Source organism: Bos mutus, chromosome 28 (genome assembly GCF_027580195.1).
Source record: "Bos mutus isolate GX-2022 chromosome 28, NWIPB_WYAK_1.1, whole genome shotgun sequence".
Lineage (NCBI taxonomy): Eukaryota > Metazoa > Chordata > Mammalia > Artiodactyla > Bovidae > Bos > Bos mutus.
The window spans coordinates 35,506,049-35,529,174 of NC_091644.1; the positions used below are offsets into that span (position 1 = coordinate 35,506,049).

Consider the following 23,126-nt stretch of genomic DNA (forward strand, 5'->3'; position numbering starts at 1 on the left):
GGTTTATTCGTTTCAAATGGAGATCACTTTCTTAGAACAGAAATGTAAAGTACTCAGGTGTACAAATTGTATAGAAGTAATTCACTATAATTGTCACAAATGACACTTGATCTGAACCCCAATCCATTACAAGGGCTGTTAATGAGAATTTCTTCACCAATGACTTAATTCTTCAAAATATATAAATGTAAATTTGGTGAAAAAAAAATACCCAAAAAGGTTAAATTAATTTTTGGTGTGGTTCAATATCTGTTGTTGTATACCAAAAATCCATTGCAGTTGAAAATCAAAGAAAGTAGAAAATAATCATACAATACACTAATGGATAAATTAAAGAAGATTTTTATATAAAGTTGTGGAAATTATTTCTGCTATTAAAAAAGTAAGCAATAAAATAAACTCCTTTATTCCAAGCACAAAGAAACTAAAATAACAGAAAGGGAAAAGCATTTTTAATAGATTAGTCATCCTGATGTCATATGTCATTCTGATGTTTTTTGTTTTCTTCCTATTTCATATTACTATAGAGCACATGGCTGGCTATATTTATAAATAATGTTGTACTGTGTATACACATCCATTCATTGACACATCTTCTTGGCAGTAAAAGTACGACTCTGTAGCATCCTAACCAATGGAGCTCATTCACTCTCCTGGATGTTTACAGTAGAAAATGTTTCTTAGTCTCCAAAGCATGAGAAACATAAAATAATACAAAGGGTGCCTTTGCACTAAAAAGGCAGAGTTGAGTGGCTACAGCAACAAAGCCCTGTGATCCCAGAGCCTAAAATATTTACTATCTGGCCTTTTACATAAAAAGTTTGCCAATCTCTGATATAAAATGTAATTATTAAGAAAAAAAACAGGTAGTAGATTTAAAAAATCAATTATTTCTGTAAATAAACATTCATGAAAGCCAATAGCATTTATACACCTAAGTATATTAGAAAAGATTAAAGACTAAATTTTTGGAAAGAATGGCACATATCAAAAATCCAAGAATAGCAATGTGAAAATAAATCTCTGATTTTTCTCATGTTCAGCCTATTTTAATGGGTTTTCAGAGTTTTGAGTTTTTATCAAAAGTTTTTTTTTCCAATGGAGCCATATCAGATCCAACAAATAAGCAAACAGTTGAAAAGAATTAACTGCCACTGAGAAATGAAATTTTTCCTGCCATACCAATAAATAAGGATGTTACAGTCCTCAGCAATTCCAGCCCTCCAAGATGAGCTGGTGAGCCCTAAGGGCACTTAGGAAGGAGAAGAATATCTGCAATACAACAGCCATCAGGCTGCAGCCACTCCCTAAGGTGAGCCCCAAGGGAGCTCAGGATGTGAAAAACCCAGATAGGTGAGGTTACATATCAAAGGAATGATTTCATTAGCCCAGACTCTTGCATCTCCCCATATACAGAAAAGCAGTAAATTCCTTAAGTTGGTATATCTGGTTTTCTTTCATTAACAATAATCTTTTAATGGTCAGACTGCCTGCCCTTTACTATAAAACTTTTATATAACCTGGCTCCTCCCCTTGCCTCCTGGGAGCACTTCTCTCAGAGTTACTTGAGATGCTGTCTCCCAGGCCTGAAGTCCTACAAATTCCCACAGAAGAAAACATAACTCAACTTCTAGGTTGTCATTATTTTTTAAGTCAAAACCTCTGATTCTGAAAATAAAAAGTGGAAGAAAACAGTTTTTAATTTCAACTGTTGGAATAAAATGCAGGTAAACTTTTTTTTTTTTTTATAATAAGAAATTTCTAAAGGAAAACAAACTAGAAACAGCAAAAGAATAATTTTCAAAAAGTCAAGACTAGCAAGACTGACAGCAATATGCGCCTATATAAATCATGCTGATATATGCCTCAAAAGCCTGTTTAAAAAACGAGAGAAACAATGCTAAACAGTATAATGGGAATAGTTGACTAAAGACGATTTAACATTTAAATTTTAAATTCACTGAATAAGACCCAAGAATGGCAATACCACATAAAACTTACGGTGAGCTTCTCAAAGAAAAACTTGAAACCTTGGTAGATTATAACAGAATTATCTGAATGAAAGAATTATGAGTATGCCACACGGTGTTAAAAAAAAAAAAACAAACACCCAAATACGACAAAAACTTTATTTTATAAATTTAATTGAAGAGGAAAAGTTAAAATTTTACTTCCTTTTGCCTCTGTAACTCACCTTGCCCTTTGCAAAGTCTGAATCATGTAGGTCACATAGTCTCAGAAAGTGGGGACTTGCCATACGAGGAACTGGAGTTTATCTCACTCACCCTTGCCCTGCTCTTTGCAATCGCCCAGCCCCTGCAAACCTGCTTAATCATACCTGTCCAGGCCAGGCATCACCCTCCCCATCTTAACCACTGTTCTCCCACGTGCAAAAACCCCTTAGTTTAAACCAGCCTTAGTTTAAACCTCTTAGTTTAAAACCCCTTAGTTTAAAACAACTGGTGTTGCCCACTACAGTCTGTCTATAAAAACTCCGTAATCCCTTTGTTCGGGGCTCAGAGCTTGGAGTGTTAACTCCTCTGGGCCTGCCGGCATAATAAACCTGAGTTCTCCAACTCTCCAAGTGTGGTGCTTAGTTTCTCCAGTACTGGTTTCTGCAACATTCCTGGAGGCCCCGGAGAGATTCCAACCATGCCGGGCCCTTGAGCAGCCCGACTGGTGGCTCAGCCTGGCTGGAGTGAAGGAACCCTGAGACAAACGAGGAGGCGTACCACCTGATGGTATTCAGGGTCTCTTTTGGACCAGTGTTCTGACTCTCCCGACAGCTGCACCCCAACTGGACTCAGTAGAGGGACGGACCAACTCGCCAGGAATGGCCACGGGATAAGGTGAGGCTCCGGGGCCGCTCCCCAAGCAGGAACCTATCCCAACAACTGATTACCTCCTTGGGGCTCGCAGGAAGGGAGCATCAGATAGGGAGACCTGGGGACTCAGGAGGAAGAGAGGCATCATGACTGATAACCTCCTTAGAGCTCCCAGAAAGGGACCAACTGCTAAAGAAACCTATAGACTCAGGAGGAAGGGAGGCATCATGACTGATAACCTCCTTGGGGCTCCCAGGAAGGGCCCAACAGTTAAGGAAATCTGGGGACTCAGGAGAAGGGAGGCGTTGTGATAGTCTCCGAATGATTGTGAGTGCCTGATTGTTTGAATGGAGAGAAATTTTTCTTTTTGGAAACTACAAAATCAATTCTTCTTTTTTTTTTTTTCTAATTTTATTTTATTTTTAAACTTTACATAATTGTATTAGTTTTGCCAAATATCAAAATGAATCCGCCACAGATACCAATTCTTCTTGCATATGCAATTAAAAACAATTAGCTTGTAAAAAGACCTGCCCAGGGAAAAGCTTGAAGTTAACCCTTTCCATGTCCTTGAAATACACAGCCAGCTTTGCCTGAGACCTCACCTTGGGCAAATTAGAAAGTGAAGTGGGAAAAAAAAAAAAAAAAGGTTGGGGGGGAGGTGTCAAAGAGGTATTTTAAATCTCAAACAGAAAACTGTAAGATCTCTGTCAGTCTGTCTGTCTGGATTTATGTATGTCTCAGTATATGTCTTTTTTCTGATAATATTGTTGAAGTTGTAAATGAGTTCTAATTTAATTGGCCTAAAGAAAAGTAAGCACTTACAAATCAAACAATTCTAAATACAAGAAAAATTAACCTAAATAAATTTCAAATTCAAGTGAATTAGGAAATAGTCAATATTAAATATCAATATTAAATATTAGTATTAATGTTTGCTGATCTAATAAGAAAGTAGGATGTATGTTTTTAATAAAGAAGATATAAAAAATAAAATTACATTTTATAATGGGAAAAGAAAGTAGGTCTGACTTACGGGTGGCTGTTATAGAAAGTGATTAAAAGGTTTGTGGAAGGTGAACCATGAAAAAGTTTTGCACATGGTTAGGACTGACTAAGTTTAAAATAAATTTAATTAAGCTTACCTAAGTGAGTTTAAAGTAAGCTGGTGCAAAAACCTAAATTCGGCCTTTCTCTTTGTTAAGAGGACATACTTTCTTCAGATGTTGAAAGCTTTTAATAATAGATTTAAGTTTTTTACCTCTTAATTGCTCTGTTCTATATTTACCTTTGAAATCTTTTGTTAACTTTGGCTAAGTAAATAACTATGATTTCACAGTAACTTATATGATCCTATGTGACTGTTATAAACCCTTTTGATATTTACGGACAAAACTTCCTAAATAACTTGACTGCTAGCTAACTTTGGGATGCTTCAGAGGGCCCCTGAGACATGCCAAAGACCTATTAAGCTACCTGGGTTCATTGAATATGTTAAATTACATGGGAAGTACTGTTAAAGGGGTGAAAAATCTTTTCAGGTTATGCTGTATGGTTGATGTTACTAATGTAGATATTCTAAAATTATGTGAAATTCATATAGATCTGATATGCCCTGATAAAATATGGTCACATAATTCTAGTTATCATATTAAAGTGTTATAACCAGGTTTCTTTGTCAATTGCAATAGAATCAGATTTTAAACATGCCTTCTATGGTTTTACTCTCATGCCTTTAGAAGAATACTGCTAGTTCTTCAAGATTTATGGAAAAGACTTTCTAAGATTAAACAGATAAAAAAAAAATTTGTTATTAACAGTAAGCTAGTATCAGACTGGAATTTGGTCTTCTTTCTGTTTAGAGAACAAAGTTTTCTTAAAATGCAGGTTTCGATAACAGATTATGAATTTCTTTGCCTTTAAGTGATATATATGCTTTTAAAGTCTTTTTGTTTCTTTGGTAAAGTAAATAAACATTGTTTAAGATTATGGTACATGTAGACAAAGCTCATTCTGCTTCTACAAAAAATAACCCCGCACAGTTAGACTTTTGCTATCTTGATGTCCTGAAAACATGGCGATAGTCTGCTCTTAAATCAGGAAATTAAAAATGGATAAAAAACAGCTGAAAATCAAAGAGCCAGGGCTATGGAAAATCCAAGACAGCTGCTTGGCTTTTCCCAGCTCCCTGACAGACCTCATTTTTATTTGATGGGTTAAAGCCTTACCTGGCTACACTGTTAATACCCTCACAGTGAGTTCTTCAAAAAAAGAAAAAATTCTGTTTCACTAAACCTTAAGTTCTAGTTTCGTTAATTAAAGTCTGTGCTTACTAAGACTCACTTGTGAGATAGTTTCTTGTTATGTTCTATTGCTAAAAGGTTTAATTAAATTATTAAAAAGAATACTCTTAAAATTGTTTCTAAAGCTTATCTCAGTCTTTGGATAAAGGTCAGATGCTCCATGATATACAACCAGGAGATTAACACTTGGGTGGCTCAGAGGTTAAAGCGTCTGCGTGGAATGAGAGAGACCCGGGTTTGATCCCTGGGTCGGGAAGATCCACTGGAGAAGGAAATGGCAACCCATTCCAGTACTCTTGCCTGGAGAATCCCATGGAGGGAGGAGCCTGGTAGGCTACAGTCCATGGGGTCGCAAAGAGTCGGACGCAACTGAGTGACTTCACTTCTTCACTTCACTTCATAATCATTTAACGGAGACAGATGACCTGGTGTATACTGTGCTATACCTAGTGGAAGTTCTTGACTTAAATCCTTGCTTGTGAACTTACTTATGACTGCTAGCTATATTATTTTCTATGTAGCTTGTTTCAGAAGATTATCTCTTATGTTACCAAATGTGTGACTGAGCCTGTGATAAAATGCTGATATGTAGTTCCCTATGAGATCAATAATTATAATAATGTAACTCTAGATATGGGAAGAAGCAACAAGAGAAAATATTTTCTTGGACCAAGAAGTTAGTAAGACAGGTGTGTTCCAGAGACTTTTGCTACTTACAAGGCCTGGTCTAGTGATAACACATTGAGTGGTCTGTCAATGGAATCTTCGTTAGACCTGGGAAAGAGCCTTCCCAGCACTGCGGGACACAATGACCATGAAATGCCCCCAAACATGGTCAAATATGTGGCTATAAAGGGGCCCTGCTGACTGGAAGTTAGCCCTTGACAGCTACCTCTACAAAGGTTAAGTCATGACCACTACAAGATGCTGACCTTCAACACCCCCTTGAAAGGAGTTCAGGGTGGAGACAAGAAATAAGGCACTCTGTGCTCTGGGAAAATCCAGAAAAAGAGGCCTCCAGATAGTCAGATGTTTTCAGGTAAAGATTTGTATGAGTCCAAATTCTTGCATCTTCTCATACCTAGAGAAACACTAATGTCACGAACCAATGTCTGGACCTGGTTCTCCTAGCTAGCACCTCAGCAGCTTTCCTACATCTATTAATCTTTGGGCCATATATCTGTAACTTTCTTGATAAGTTTGTTTCTCCAAGTACTAGTATGACAAGAATATCCCCCAGCCAACACCCAGACAGTGCTAGAACAAGCTGCCTTACTCTGTGGACTCTCATTGCCCTCCGTAAATGAACCCCAAGGTCCTCAGGCTATTCTCCCTTTGAGATCTTATATGGGAGACCACCTCCAGTGATTAATAAAGCTCAAGGGAGACCACCAACAACTAGCTGACCTGGAGATGTCCCAACACCTCCAGGCCCTGGGAGAAGTCTTCCACCATATCGCCCGAGAAACCTGAGAAAGGACACCCATTCCACCAGGCAACTGGGTTCACCCTTTTCAGTCAGGACATGAGGGATGGGTTAAAGATTGGAAAAAGGAACCACTTCAGCCAGTTTGGACAGGCCCTCACATGGTCGTCCTAACGACCCCTACTGCTGATAAAGTTATGGGTGTCGTCCCTTGGATCCACCACACCAGAGTCAAGAAGACAGACTTCCTGTGATGAGGACACCTGGAAAGCAGTTCAGGACCCCAAAAACCTCAAGGGCTGGTTCCAAAAATAATGACCCTCACCCATGAAGGATGCTGAGCCCTGCTCTAGTCGCTCCAGGAGCGGACTAGTCAACACACCGCAGAAGCTTAAGGATTCTACAGCCTTGCTCCAGCCACACTCCAGCAGCTGGCTGGTCAACATGTGGTGGGAGCTTGAGGATCCGGCTATCAAATTATCAATGGATCATAAAAAGGAGAGAGGAACTAGCAAACTCCTGGGGCAACTGGAACAATATCTGGAGCTGAACATTGTGACTCCTCCCTTTAGCCAGTCCTCTCTTCATGTTCTTTGTGGCAGTCTTGTTTGGCCCTGTATTCTCAATGCAATTACCCATTTCACAACCTCTCGGATTGAATCCATAAAGTTACAATGGTAATAGCTCAATATAGCTCCTAAATGGTGGGGAGCCTTGCATATCCTACCAAAACATGAGATGATGCTTTCTACAACAAGTGATAGAAGCATCAAGAGAGGGGAGTGAAGAGGAAGAGTTAAAATTTTACCTCCTTTTGCCTCTGTAACTCACCTGCCCCTTTCAAAGTCTGGATCACGTAGGTCATGTAGTCTCAAAAAGTGAGGATTTGCAATACTAGGACCTGGAGTTTATCTCACTCACCCTTGCCCTGCTCTTTGCAATCGCCCAGCCCCTGCAAACCTGCTTAATCATGCCTATCCAGGTCAGGCATCCCCCTGCCCATCGTGACCACTGTTCCTACAAGCATGAGACCCCTTAGTTTAAACCAGCCTATTAACAGCTAGTGTTGCCCACTACTGCTACTGCTAAGTTGCTTCAGTCGTGTCCGACTCTGTGCAACCCCATAGACAGCAGCCCACCAGGCTCCCCCGTCCCTGGGATTCTCCAGGCAAGAACACTGGAGTGGGTTGCCATTTCCTTCTCCAATGCATGAAAGTGAAAAGTGAAAGTGAAGTCACTCAGTCATGCCCGACTCTTAGCGACCCCACGGACTGCAGCCTACCAGGCTCCTCTGTCCATGGGATTTTCCAGGCAAGAGTCCTGGAGTGGGGTGCCATTGCCTACTACAGTCTGTCTATAAAAACTCTGTAACCCCTTTGTTCAGGGCTCAGAGCTTAGAGTGTTAACTCCTCTGGGCCTGCCGGCATAATAAACCTGAATTCTCCAACTCTCTGAGTGTGGTGCTTGGTTTCTTGAGTACTGGTTTCTGCAACATAAAAACTTTTATAGAAATAATTTGTGAAGTTTCTAATAATGACACAGAAATGTATAATATAAACTTTCAAGACTAGATACAAAACTGGATATATATTAGGATTGCAACTATGTAAAGTATATTTATTGGTATAATAATACATACATTTCAAAAAACATCAGAAGTTATCACATCAGGATGTTAGTGTGAGTTATTGCTGGACTATGTACAACTCAGTTTGAACTGGCAAGCCCACTTCTATGTGGATTTTTTCCACTAACTATGTACTACGGTGGTACATGATCCAAGGCTGATTTAATCTGTGGATGCAGAACTGCACATACAGAGCCAATTGTAAAGTTACACATGGATTTTCAGTAGCACAGATAGTTGGCAACCGTGAGCCCCAGGATGTTCAAGGGTCAACTGTTCTTCTCTTCCAAAATTTAGTCCACTCAATGAAAGGAGCACACAAAACTTTTAAAGTAGAAAATATTTCTAGGTTCTGGTTCAAGCTAGTGACATTGGCATGCCTGGCATGCTGCAGTCCATGGGGTCGCAGAGTCAGACATGACGGAGCGACTGAACTGAAACACTAAAAGTGACGTTGGAAGATCCTGAACTCACCTCCTCCCGAGAACACACCACACCTACATGTGTATATGGAACAGTTTCATTTAAAGGAACTAAAAACCTGAGTGAGTCCTACATACCAGGCAAACATACACAAAAACCCATCTTGAATCTGGTGTGAAAGGCTTTTACACGATCTTGCTATAAACCCTACTCCCAGAGCCATTTGCCTTAAAATGTTTATGGCTGTAACTTCCTGAATTGTTTATATTGTCATGAGCAAGAAAAATCTTTGAGGATGTAACAAAGTGTCTGGAAAGAACTTAATGATACTGGAAACATCCAAGTGCTGGGATGGGACAGTATGCTTCTCACAGTGTTTCCTGCAGGTGAAGTATAATGGCTCAGTTTGCTTTTTATCATGAGACTTACATGCTTGTTACTTGGCTTCTAAAACTAGGAGAGCTCCATCTGGGATCAAACTTAACTGCCCTACTTTCTGATCATGGCTCATGCCCAAGGCTTTCCAGGATTGAACCAAATTTGTTGAGAGTCTGTACGGAAAAACTGGAAATAAGCCACAGAGCAGAAGTCTTGTATTTGGCCTAACTTTGCCTACCAGGAAGAATCTAATCAGGAGATTTTACCCAGAGTCACTGGTAAACTTTCACCAGTCCATTTCAGAGAAGGAGTGAAAAGAATCAGACTGGTAGCGACTCTAACACAGAAGACCCTCTGGAATCAGTTGTGAGAAATAATACATGCAAAGTTTTTAGAACAGGGTTTGGATCCAAGTATTGTTATATAAACACCTGTTACTATTTTATGGCTGTAACAAAATAACATAAAAAACAAATAAAGTGAAATAAAAAGGACTAGTAAGGAAACATTATAAACTATGTTTCCCTTTAAACAGAGGATAAAAATTAAAAAATAGAAAAAAGTAGAGAAATGCTGAATGTACAACTCTGATTAGAAGAAAATTTCAGGAAAAAATAAAAACCCATTGATCAGCAGCAACACAGAAAAGCTCATGTGTAAATCAACTATACTTCAACAAAATTAAAAATAAAAGGTGAAACTTCATTTCTGTCCATGGCAATGGGACAGAAGTTCAGTACCCAAGAGGACTAGGAACCAATCCTGTAAAATGTAGAGATCACTGTGATTTTGTTTTTAATATGCAATTTTTATTAAGTGAGTCCTTCCTGGATTATACAGCTATTGTAAGAAAAGATTTCCTCTTTTATTTCTCTAGTTAACCAGGATTCTGTAGAGTAGATGAGTCTCAGTCGTTCAGCTGTGTCCAACACTTTGTGGTCCCATAGACTGTAGCCCACCAGGCTCCTCCATCCATGGGATTCTCCAGGCTAGAATACTGCTATTTCCTCCTCCAAGGGGTCTTCCAGAACCAGGAACTGAACCCATGTCTCCTACATCTCCTGCATTGGCAGGCAGACTCTTTACCACTGTGTCACCTGGGAAGCCTGGATTTTGTGGAATGCCACCCTAAAAGACTACATGCAGGGAGAAACAAAAACAGCAAAAGGAGTGAACACTCCCATCTTCAAACCAACTATGGAGACTCTAAAGAGGCAGGATGGAAATCTGAATTCTAGGAACTGCCCAAGAAAACCCCTGGGAGACAAAGGCTGTCTTGAATTGGTGGAGATACTGGCTGCAGCCAAGTACCCAGGATAGGTGGGACAAGTCTTAATATAAGGCTGCTGTCAAACAACTGCTTACCCTTGGCTGCAAAATGGGTAGCAGCAGCCCAGGAGGCTGGAGCCAGTATAATTTTAGGAGAGTACTAGAATCCTCCAAGGACAGGGAAGCAACCATAAGAGGTGCCAACTGACCACCCGCCCTTGGGAATTCACCCTTTCACATACTCCTCAACTAAATTTTTAGGTGGCTGGTTAGTTAGAGCCTAGGGAGACCACTTCTGTATATACGCTCCTTTATGAGGTGTAAAGACCTGGCCATTTTTCTATAAAGGCCATCTTTCTAAAGGAGCCCCTAAAGTCAGGAACAAGACAAGGGTGCCCATTCTCAACAATACTATTCAACATAGTTTCGTAAGTTTTAGCCACAGCAATCAGAGAAGAAAAATAACTAAAAGGAATCCAGATTGAAAAAGAAGTAAAACTCTCACTGTTTGCAGATGACATGATCCTCTACACAGAAAACCCTAAACACCCCACCAGAAAATTACTAGAGCTAATCAATGAATATAGTAAAGTTGGAGGATATAAAATTAACACACAGAAATCCCTTGCATTCCTATAAACTAACAATGAGAAAACAGAAAGAGAAATTAAGGAAACAATTCCATTCACCACTGAAACAAAAAGAATAAAATAATTAGGAATAAATCTACCTAAAGAAACAAAAGACCTATATGTCAGTTCAGTTCAGTTTCTCAGTCATGTTTGACTCCTTGCAATCCCATGAATCGCAGCACGTCAGGCCTCCCTGTCCATCACCAACTCCCGGAGTTCACTCAGACTCACATCCATCGAGTCAGTGATGCCATCCAGCCATCTCATCCTCTGTCGTCCCCTTCTCCTCCTGCCCCCAATCCCTCCCAGCATCAGGGTCTTTGTCAATGAGTCAACTCTTTGCATGAGGTGGCCAAAGTACTGGAGTTTCAGCTTTAGCATCAGTCCTTCCAATGAACACCCAGGACTGATCTCCTTTAGGATGGACTGGTTGGATCTCCTTGCAGTCCAAGGGACTCTCAAGAGTCTTCTCCAATACCACAGTTCAAAAGCATCAATTCTTCGGCGCTCAGCTTTCTTCACAGTCCAACTCTCACATCCATACATAACCACAGGAAAAACCATAGCCTTGACTAGATAGACCTTTGTTGGCAAAGTAATGTCTCTGCTTTTCAATATGCTATCTAGGTTGGTCATAGCTTTTCTTCCAAGGAGCAAATGTCTTTTAATTTCATAGCTGCAGTCACCATCTGCAGTGATTTTGCAGCCCCCCAAAAATAGAAAACTATAAAACACTGATGAAAGAAATCATGCTGTTGCTGCTGCTGCTGCTAAGTCACTTCAGTCGTGTCTGACTCTGTGTGACCCCATGGACTGCAGCCTACCAGGCTTCTCCGTCCATGGGATTCTCCAGGCAAGAACACTGGAGTGGGTTGCTATTTCCTTCTCCAATGCAAGAAAGTGGAAAGTGAAAGTGAAGTCGCTCAGTCGTGTCCGACTCTTAGCAACCCCATGGACTGCAGCCTACCAGGCTCTTCCATCTGTTGGATTTTCCGGGCAACATAGATGACACAAATAGATGGAGAAATATACCATGTTCATGGATCAAAAGAATCAATATGGTGAAAATGAGTAAAGTACCCAAAGCAATCTATAGATTCAATGCAATCCCTATCAAGCCACCAACGGTATTTTTCACAGAACTAGAGCAAATAATTCCACAATTTGTATGGAAATACAAAAACCCTCGAATAGCCAAAGCAATCCCGAGAAAGAAGAACAGAATTAGAGGAATCAACCTTCCTGACTTCAGAATATACAACAAAGCTACAGTCATCAAGACAGTATGGTACTGGCACAAAGACAGAAATATAGATCAATGGAACAAAATAGAAAGACCAGAGATAAATCTATGCACCTATGGACACCTTATCTTTGACAAAGGAGGCAAGAATATACAATGGAGAAAAGAAAATCTCTTTAACAAGTGGTGCTGGGAAAACTGGTCAACCACCTGTAAAAGAGTGAAACTAGAGCACTTTCTAACATCTTACACAAAAATAAACTCAAGATGGATTAAAGATCTAAATGCTGCTGCTAAGTCACTTCAGTTGTGTCTGACTCTGTGCGACCCCATAGACGGTAGCCCACCAGGCTCCCCCGTCCCTGGGATTCTCCAGCCAAGAACACTGGAGTGGGTTGCCATTTCCTTCTTCAATGCATGAAAGTGAAAAGTCAAAGTGAAGTCGCTCAATCGTGTCCGACCCTCAGCGACCCCACAGACAGCAGCCTGCCAGGCTCCTCCGTCCATGGGATTTTCCAGGCAGGAGTACTGGAGTGGGGTGCCATTGCCTTCTCCAATCTAAAGATCTAAATGTAAGACCAGAAACTGTAAAACTCCTAGATGAAAACATAGACAAAACACTCTCTGACATAAATCACAGCAGGATACCCTGTAACCCACCTCCCAGAGTAACGGAAATAAAAGCAAAAATAAACAAATGAGACCTAATTAAACTTAAAAGCTTTTGCACAATGAAATAAACTATAAGCAAGGTGAAAAGACAGCCTTCAGAATGGGAGAAAATAATAGCAAATGACGCAACTGACAAAGAATTAATCTCAAACATATACAAGCGGTTCATGCAGCTCAATTCCAGAAAAATAAACGACCCAATAAAAAAGTGGGCCAAAGAACTAAATAGACATTTCTCCAAAGAAGACATACAGATGGCTAAACAACACATGAAAAGACGCTCAACATCACTCATTGTCAGAGAAATGCAAATCAAAATGACAATGAGGTATCGTCTCACGCTCATCAGAATGGCTGCTATCAAAAAGTGTACAAACAATAAATGCTGGAGAGGGTGTGGAGAAATGGAAGCCCTCTAACACTGTTGGTGGGAATGCAAACTAGTACAGCCACTATGGAGTACAGTGTGGAGATTCCTTTAAAAACTGGAAATAAAACTGCCTGCATTTCAGTTCAGTCACTAAGTCATGTCCAACTCTTTGCAACCCCATGAATCACAGCACACCAGGCCTCCCCATCACCAACTCCTGGAGTTCATTCAAACTCATGTCCATCGAGTCGGTGATGCCATCCAGCCATCTTATCCTCTGTCATCCCCTTCTCCTCCTGCCCCCAATCCCTCCCAGCATCAGAGTATTTTCCAATGAGTCAACTCTTCCCATGAGGTGGCCATAGTATTGGAGTTTCAGCTTCAGCATCAGTCCTTCCAATGACGACCCAGCTGGCCCAGCTGGGCCAGCAGTGTAATCCCACTGCTGGGCATACACACCGAGGAAACCAGAATTGAAAGAGACACGTGCACCCCAATGTTCATTGCAGCACTGTTTACAATAGCTAGGACATGGAAGCAACCTAGATGTCCATTGGCAGACAAATCATAAGAAAGCTGTGGTACACATACACAATGGAATATTACTCAGCTATTAAAAAGAATGCATTTGAATCAGTTCTAATGAGGTGGATGAAACTGGAGCCTATTATACAGAGTGAAGTAAGCCAGAAAGAAAAACACCAATACAGTATATTAATGCATATATATGGAATTTAGAAAGATGACAACAATGACCCTATATGTGAGACAGCAAAGAGACACAGATATAAAGAACAGACTTTTGGACTCTGTGGGAGAAGGCAAGCATAGGATGATTTGAGAAAATAGCATTGAAACATGTATTTTACCATATGTGAAATAGATGACCAGTCCAAGATTGATGCATGAAACAGGGCACTCAAACCCGATGCACTGGGACAACCCTGAGTGATGGGATGAGGAGGGAGATGGGAGGGGGTCAGGATGGGGGACACATGTACACCCATGGCTGGTTCATGTCAATGTATGGCAAAAACCACAATATTGTAAATTAATAGCCTCCAATTAAAATAAATAAATTTATTAAAAAATAAAAAGCCAGTCATGCTCTCAGCCTAGTCACTTTCAGTTTTCCTTCACACTTTAATGCCTATTGTTAGAAATAAGTTATGTGGTTAAACAGTAAGTATGGGAAATGATTATAAAATAAATTCTATGTGGCAAAGTGGTAATTTTTCTCTAATATGAGACAGTTGAACATTTATATTTCAAGAACTATTTTCTAGAAAATTAGTTTGCCATCAATCCCATACACGGGCTTGTAGAAAGGCATTGTGAAATAGGATCAAGACTGTGGATAACCCAGCAACTTGAATCATGTTTGCATTCAGAAAAGAACGTTCTTGTTCATTTGGACTTTACTTTGGGAGAATTCGTTTTTCATTTTTCACATTCAAAATACAGGAAGCCCTCCAAATCCAGATTCCCCATTCTCTTCCCTCTTTTTCCTTTCCAGTTACAACTTAATGCTTTACTAAATACTGTAGGCTGTATACGGACTGTTTTAGTGTCATTCAAAAATGCCTAATTTTTGACAAGAGTCTTAGCTAACTATCAAATTAGTAATCTTTAACTTCTAATGCTGCTGCTGCTGCTAAGTCACTTCAGTCGTGTCCAACTCTGCGACTCCATAGACGGCAGCCCACCAGGCTCCCCCGTCCCTGGGATTCTCCAGGCAAGAACACTGGAGTGGGTTGTCATTTCCTTCTCCAATGCATGAAAATGAAAAGTCAAAGTGTAGTTGCTCAGTCGTGTCTGACTCTTAGTGACCCCATGGACTGCAGCCTACCAGGCGCCTCCATCCATGGGATTTTCCAGGCAAGAGTACTGGAGTGGGGTGCCATCATGATTTCAAACATTTACAGTGACTATCATTGAAAAATATAGATTCTGTTCCCCTATATTTAGTGACCCATCAGCATTAAACATCATTTACATATCTTGATGACCCAAGATCATTATTAAAAACATCAATCACTGTAATGTGCTCGAGGTGAAATCTCTGGATGCAAATAAATGATCACTGTGTGGTATTACAGAGTCAAACACGTATTGATCCCAAAAACTATCATAGAAGATTTTCTTTAAAAGGTCTCCAATATCACCGTGATTCTGATTCAGTGTTTCTTATATGGTTCAGGTACATGATCTCCTGGGTTTAACATAGCTGACTTTCTGCAAAATCAAAGGCTTTCAATCAAGAGCTAAAGACACTTTTTTATGGCTATCTCCTAGAAAATGGTCTCTTTCTCTGGTATCACTGGTGTTGCTTGGATTGCTAGTATCAGTTTAGAAGGTTAGCTATATCTACGTCCCTAATACTGGATCTCATACAATATCCTGTGAGCCCATACTCTTTCTAACTCAACTGATTACACCTAAGTAGATAGTAAGGTGGAGGAGTTTCCTAAACACAATCTTCTGTGACAAATTATTCCAGCAGCTACAAAGCTTTTCCTTTGAAAAATGACTGGTTTACGCTCTGTAAGAAATAGCTATAACATCTTTGGATGCTTTAAATTGCCATGCTTCCAGGTAACAAAAGCTGTACTGTATGTCAGCACAAAACTCTGTCAATTCAGGACCACTCTCAGCCCCTTATTTTGCTTAAACCCAGAAGGAACACCATTCTTGGCACTTGCTAAGTACAGGAGGAATTAGCAGGAATCCACAAGAAGCCCACTTTGATCCCTGCAAAACTATCTGGGGGAACAGACTATATAAAAAATAAGAAAAAAATAGTCAGCCTCCTGAGCAGCTGATTGTTCTTAACCACCTTCTGAAAAAGTATCTTAAGGGATGAAAAAAATTCTAAAGAAACACCGAGCCTGAGTGGATTACATCAACTCAATCAACAGTATTTTTTATACAAATCTTGTCTTTTCAATTAAATTTGGCCCAGGCACAGAATCACACAGGAAGTTTGGGACATTTTCTAATTTATGCCCCTCCAGACACAGAATCACACATGAAGTTTGGGACATTGTCTAATTTATCCCCCCATACCCCACCAAAAAAATGCATAATGGATATTCTTATAAACTGATTAGACAGTCTAATAAGGCTTTATGCAGTGGTGATATTGGGCAACTTTAGATAATGCAGAACATTAAAAAAGAAGAAAGCTGCCTATTTCTATCACAATGAAATAGCAGTTGCCTGGGTAGTGGATTGGAGAAGGAAATAGCAACCCACTCCAGTGTTCTTGCCTGGAGAATCCCATGGACGGAGAAGCCTGGTAGGCTGCAGTCCATGAGGTCGCACAGAGTCGGACACGACTGAAGCGACTTAGCAGCAGCAGCAGCAGGATACTGGATGCTGCCCTGGTCAGACTCTCACCTTCTCTATTTGGTGAACGCTGCCTACTTTGAACTGCCAGAGTCTGCATTTCTTTGTTTTAAGATTTGCTGTGACTCCAGCAGCACCTAGAGGAGCCGTACAATTAATGTCCTCAGGAGACAGCGCCACTCAACTACAGAAGACAAACTGGTTATGAATACTCCAACTCCCTCGCCTCTCAGGTGGGATAATGTTAATGCAGGTGTTTGCAGAATTCCCCCTCACACCAGAAAAACAAAAGCCTCAAGTACCCATGGGTGTAACTTGCTTTACCAACATACCCTCTCTACCTGTCTCACGTCCACTCAAATCGCAAATAAACTTGCCTTTCGATCCTTGTCTCAAGGTCTACTTCTGGTGGAACCTAAACTAGGTAAGCTTTTTTCATTAACACATCCTCCTGCTGACTCTTCTCAAGACTTCACAGCTTTCTACTTAAGTGTGCACAAGTTTATTTTGAGTTTTGTCCACTGCCCTTTTCTGAAGGCAAGTGACAGCTGTCAGACCCCCAGCTCTGCTCTGCTGCTCATATTCTGATACAGAAGCTACTAACACAGTTGGGAGACTGACAAGCAGCGGGGCATGTGTGTTCAGCAATCCCAGATAGAGAGAAAATAAGATGATGCATGTGGAAGCACTCAGTAAACAATACAGCATGACTGAAATACATTTATATTATTTCTGTGTGAGGACACACATATATATGCAGAGCTTTATTGTTTCTGTCTATTTTAAAAACTGAGCAATGTTCTACTTCCTCTAGGGGGGGAAAAAAGAGTTCACTGAAACTTGTACTACTCTCCACAGTAGAGAAAAATATTTGTTTTTCACTTGTTTCGTGAAAAATATTTTAGATACTTAAAATATAGGAGGCTATCAGGCATAGTGAACATATTAATATTTCAAGCCTGATATGAGGGAGCTGGTTTTCATCTTGGCTATAAAAGTTAATTCCAGCATTTCAAAGCAGTCATTGCAAGGTTTTGTGCCTCAATTTTCTTCCTCCAAAGTGAGAATGTGAGGGGAAGCATTCTCTAAGGACCCTTCCTACTCCTGACTTTCAGTTTGCCTTCTCTGAGCACAAGGCTTCTATTTTAAGTAGAAATATCTGCTACTAGCAGCTGGATTGGGAAATGATCACATCAAGTAGGGATGTGCAGCCAATAGATCCGTGCCTTTAACTGACTGAATTGAATACTAAACAGTGGACTCTGTGTGGCTGAGCTTGAAACCATATACCAGTCTCGATGTCCCTGTTCTCTGAAGTAAAAAGGCTTTTGCTTTAGTCTCTCAGGCCTCCATTAAGTCTTAAAAGAGTTAATGATTAGGAATCAAATAGTATTGTCTGTAACTAATGTATACTTGAATGCATTTTTAAGGTTAACTTAATATATATCCTAAAAAGAGATTGTATTTTTTCCACCTCCGCTATACAGTGGACCCTCACCAGCCATCCAACTTCATATGTAGTAGTCAGGTCAATCCCAATCTCCAATTCATACCCCTCACAGCTGCTTGGTGTCCATACATTTGTTCTCTACATCTGTGTCTGTATTTCTGCTTTGCAGTAATAGATTCACCAGCAAAATCCAAATTCATAAAAGCACACTGGTAAATGTCAGAAGCCAGAGGCTAGGGGTGGGGTAGAGAGGGGAGATAGGGAGCTAAGTGTTTAATGGGGCAGAATTTCAGCTTAGGAAGGTGAAAAATTTGGGAGACAGATGATGGTGAGAGTTTTACCATTTGTATGAAATTAATACCACTGAATTGTACAGTAAAATATGGTTAAAATTGTATATTATGTGACTTTTAACATTAAAAAAATAGTTAATGATTCAGAAATGTGAAGATGTTAAAAAAAAAAAGAATAGCATTGAATTGGGAAACTGGTAACAATTTAGACGACAAATCCTTCATATGGCTGAATCACCAAACTCCCAGATCCCAAAAGATAAAGACCTGACATACATTCCTAAGTTGTTTTTACAGGAAGCAGACACCAACCAGATGAAAACTGCTGACCACAATCATATAGACTCTATACTGTTTGAAACAATAAGGTTGATGATGCTGGAAACTTCGCCTTGATGCCAACCAATCTGACAACTGTGCATGAGCTGATCATGCACTCTGCAGCTCCCACCCCCACTTTTGTTGATGGCTTCCCTGAAAGCCATCACACTCACACTTTGGAGTGTGAGCTGCCCATTCCACCAGCCTTGCATCCTGCAATAAATGCTGGATTTATTTAATGTTGGTTCAATCCAACCCAGTGTCCATAGACTGGCTTTACTGTGTGAGGACAAGTGGACCCAAGTTTTGTTTGTTAAAAAGGTCAAAGGATACTCTGCTCTGTTTTTTCCTTCTCTTTCTCCCCTTTTCCTTTGAGTTTTTTTTTTTTTTTTTTGCGCATATTTTAAAAAGTGAAGCAACGTATAGAACTCATACTTCATGCTGAAGGTTGCTCTGTTCCTTTCTCTTTCTACATGCTCCCTGGGCCAGTGAAAGACACCAGCATACTCTTTTTTGTATACACTGGAACTTGCCAATAACTCTAGATGCTTTGAATCAAGAATTTATCCATTTTTGCAATCCCTGCCATCATCTTACTACTATCTGATCACTTCCTCATAGTAGCTATTCAGTTTTTCCTTAATGAATATATTCTATATTGATTCATAGTCATCTCACTCACACTGTGGTACCCTGAAATCTTTGTCTCATAATTATTATACCTTTTTATCTCAACAATCTGCTTTTTTATTTTTGTCACCCAATGATCCAGCAATGCCTTAGAACTCAGTGTTACTCAAATTTCTCTTACATTAGATTTCTAAGTTATTCAATCTTAAACTGTGAAATTCTGTTCTCTGACTTAAAACCAACCTCCTTTGACCACAACCATCTGTACTTCTATCTCTCTAGTCATTCAACTTCAACAAACATGTCCCTGAATGGGTCTCTATCATACACAGCCATGGAATTATTTCTGTATTGAGAAGTATTTTCTTAAGTGAATTTAACCATTCATTCAACAAATGCTATAAAGTACCTACTAGGTGCCAGACAGTATGGTAGATGCAAAGAACACAAAGATGAATAAAACTGAGCCCCCGACTTGAAGGAGTTCACCACTAGTATAGGCAATGGAGAGGAAATATAAGTAACAGAAGTGGGCATTAGTACTATAGAAGAGCAACTAATGGAATACTACGTGAACTGACGTAGGAGCAAGAGACTCAGCTTGGGATGTCCTTGAGGCAAACTGCTGTACCACAGAATGCATGCGTACATCTCCACATCATCAATACAAAAATAACATTCTTGTTAGACACAGACATATCTGATTGTATGGTCTTTAACTATTTTACAATGATGCAGACTTTTATTTGTATTTACTAAAGCCCTTTAAAATAAATTAGTGACTGAATCTCACAAATATACTGAATGAAAGAAACCAGACACACAAAAATTTATTCTGCATGATTCCAGTTACACAGAGTTCAAAAATTGGCAGAATAAATCTATGACATTAATACTTAGGTGCTGGGGCAGAGGAGTGAATGAGTGGAAGAAGGTTCTGGAAGAAGGTTCCAGGGTATGTTTCTGATAGGTGATAATATTCTGTTTGTTAACCGGTTGTTACACAAATACATCCTATTTGTGAAAACGAACTGATCTGTACACTTATATTTACAAACTTTTCTATAGAAATACAAATTTCAATACAAAGTAAAAGGAATGAAGACTTGGAATAGCAAGTTAAATGCTATTAAATGCTAACAGTAAATATCTCTGGTTGATGGGAACATGATTAACTTTTGAAAAAGCATTTCTATGCTTTTGTATCTTCCAACTTAGTAACAATAATCACATATTATGATTTGACTCTGAATAAAAATACTATTGTTCAAAAAAATTAAAAAATAAACTATTATCCTATATGATTTAGAAACCCATTTTTTTTCCCCAATCTGTCCACATAATTAAAGAAAAATTTTAAATGGGAATTCCAAACCAATCTATTTTTTTTCAAATTAAATTCACTTAAACTAAAAAACAAAAACAATTCACCCAAACAAATATTTTTATCTGTAGAGTATTGTAAGGTGCTAAGTTGGAAAAGGAAATGGTAACCCACTCCAATATTCTTGCCTGGAGAGTTCCATGGACAGAGGGGCCTGGCAGGCTAGAGTCCATGGGGTCACAAGAGTCGGACACCACTTAATGACTAAACCACCAATGTATTAGTACATTAGGAAGAGTTGATTTGAAAAATAATGAGAATTCTGGCACTTCCGTGGCTTTCTGAACTTCATTCTTTTATAAATGTAAATGATGAAGATACTCTTACATTGCTTTTCAGAAATAATTAATGAAAATACCAATGATTTCAGCCATCAGTAAAAATTGAATCTGTTTGTATGTCTTAAATGACATAAAATAGAAAAAAAGGTATACTATATCATAAAAAGGAGATATTGGAAAACATACCAGAAGAAGCTTCCAGTCTTTCCAGTCGGCTGATTAACCAGTCAAGGGAGCCAGAAAATTGAGCACAGTTTTTACGATTTCCTCTAATTAATGCCGCTGCAAAAGAAAAAGCAGATTTTACGGTTATGTGATTTTCTAATTCAAAACCAAAGTAAGCCCATAGTAGGCACAAAATATTGGATCAAAAACATAATACATTAATTTTATACCAAAAACACATACAAATACACACACACACACACACACAAACACACACATACACATAAAATTGAACTGATATTTATTAATGGGGACTGTAAAAACACTGCTTATTAGAAGAAATACATTTTGAGAAAGTAACATTTCATATTTCAAGTAATAATGAAGGGTAATGTAAAAACTAGTCCTGGGATTTTCCCCACTTGGGTTCTAATACTCATTGCTTTTAATTAGCTTTGAAAAATTATTTAATTTCCTTAGAGTTCAATTTTCTCACCTATATAATGAAGAAGTTAAGAGAACATCAGTTTTTCTGAAAAAGTAGCACAAGATACTAGAAGACACAACAGGTAAGTGTAACAAACCTACAAAGATGTATCATCAAATTTTTGTAGGAAAAAACAGGGTGTGAGGGCAGATGGCTAATGAGTTTGAAAACCTTCCCCCCACCCCACATCTCTTCTTTCCATTTAGAGATTCACAATGCATATGAAAGACTCTAGAAACTACTTTCTGCAGTAAAGTTACCTATTTCAACTTTTTTTTAACCTAGTAGTATCTTCTACACCTCTCGAACCAAAGAACCCATTTTATCTGAAATGCCTATGTGACCTTTATGATATCTTTCAACCTAATTGATATACTCAATTTAAAACTCATTTCTCAGCAAAAAAAGACACAGATGTATAGAACAGTCTTTTGGACTCTGTGGGAGAGGGAGAGGGTGGGATGATTTGGGAGAATGGCATTGAAACATGTATAATATCATATAACAAATGAATCACCAGTCCAGGTTCAATGCAGGATACAGGATGCTTGGGGCTGGTGCACTGGGATGACCCAGAGGGATGGTACTGGGAGGGGGGTTCAGGATGGGGAACATGTGTACATCCATGGTGGATTCATTTGATGTATGGCAAAACCAATACAATATTGTAAAGTAATTAGTCTCCAATTAAAATAAATAAATTAAAAAAATAAATAAAACTCATTCCTAAATCATTCAGTTATTTTAAAGGAAATATGGTAAATATTTTATGTAAGTTCTACTCTTATGCCCATAAGATTGTTCAGAAACTGTATAACTGCTTAAAAATGGCAAATGATGTTTTTTTTTGTTTGTTAGTTTTTTTGTTTTTCACTTTTTTTTTTTTATTTGCTACTCAGTTTATTTTTTTTTAATTTTACATATAATATATTTAATGTGAAAAAAAAATATGTTCCTATAAGAAAAAAATCACAATTTTAAAATCTGGTAGTGCCAGGAGGTAGTTTAAAGAACTGAAGTTTGAGAATGCCACCTGTTCATCTCCTTGTTAAGAGCAACAGGGTTCAATGAAACTAAAATACTTCATATTTCCTCTTTTTTCCTCCCAAAAGCTGTTACCTGGCCTGAGAGGAACAAAAGCAATAATGACACAAAAGACAAGAAGGCTTAGGTTTGTTCAACTACATAAGAAAAGCTCATTTGTGAATGCAGCCCCATAACATTTGTACAAATATTACAAGGTGATGCATTCAATAACATTTGTACAAATATTACAAGGTGATGCATTCAATTACTTAGGCTCTTCTCCAGCTCTGGAACCAATAAGAGCCAGTAACCAGAGTTCCAAAGAATAGCAAGAAGAGATAAGAAAGCCTTCCTCAGTGATGAATGCAAAGAAATAGAGGAAAACAATAGAATGAGAAAGACTAGAGATCTCTTCAAGAAAATTAGAGATACCAAGGGAACATTTCATGCAAAGATGGGCTCGATAAAGGACAGAAATGGTATGGACCTAACAGAAGCAGAAGATATTAAGAAGAGGTGGCAGGAATACTGAGAAGAACTGTACAAAAATGATCTTCATGACCCAGATAATCA

The 23,126-nt window shown here is 39.0% G+C and overlaps 1 protein-coding gene across 1 annotated transcript in view; it reads right to left on the reverse strand.

Moving 5' to 3' along the window:
- The window catches only part of RYR2 (ryanodine receptor 2), an 819,609-nt gene that overhangs the window by 363,576 nt on the left and 432,907 nt on the right, over nt 1–23,126 (reverse strand). The window contains exon 17 of the mRNA XM_070364567.1: nt 21,062–21,157. Coding sequence (XP_070220668.1) covers nt 21,062–21,157 — 96 coding nt within the window. The remainder of the gene's footprint in view (nt 1–21,061; nt 21,158–23,126) is intronic.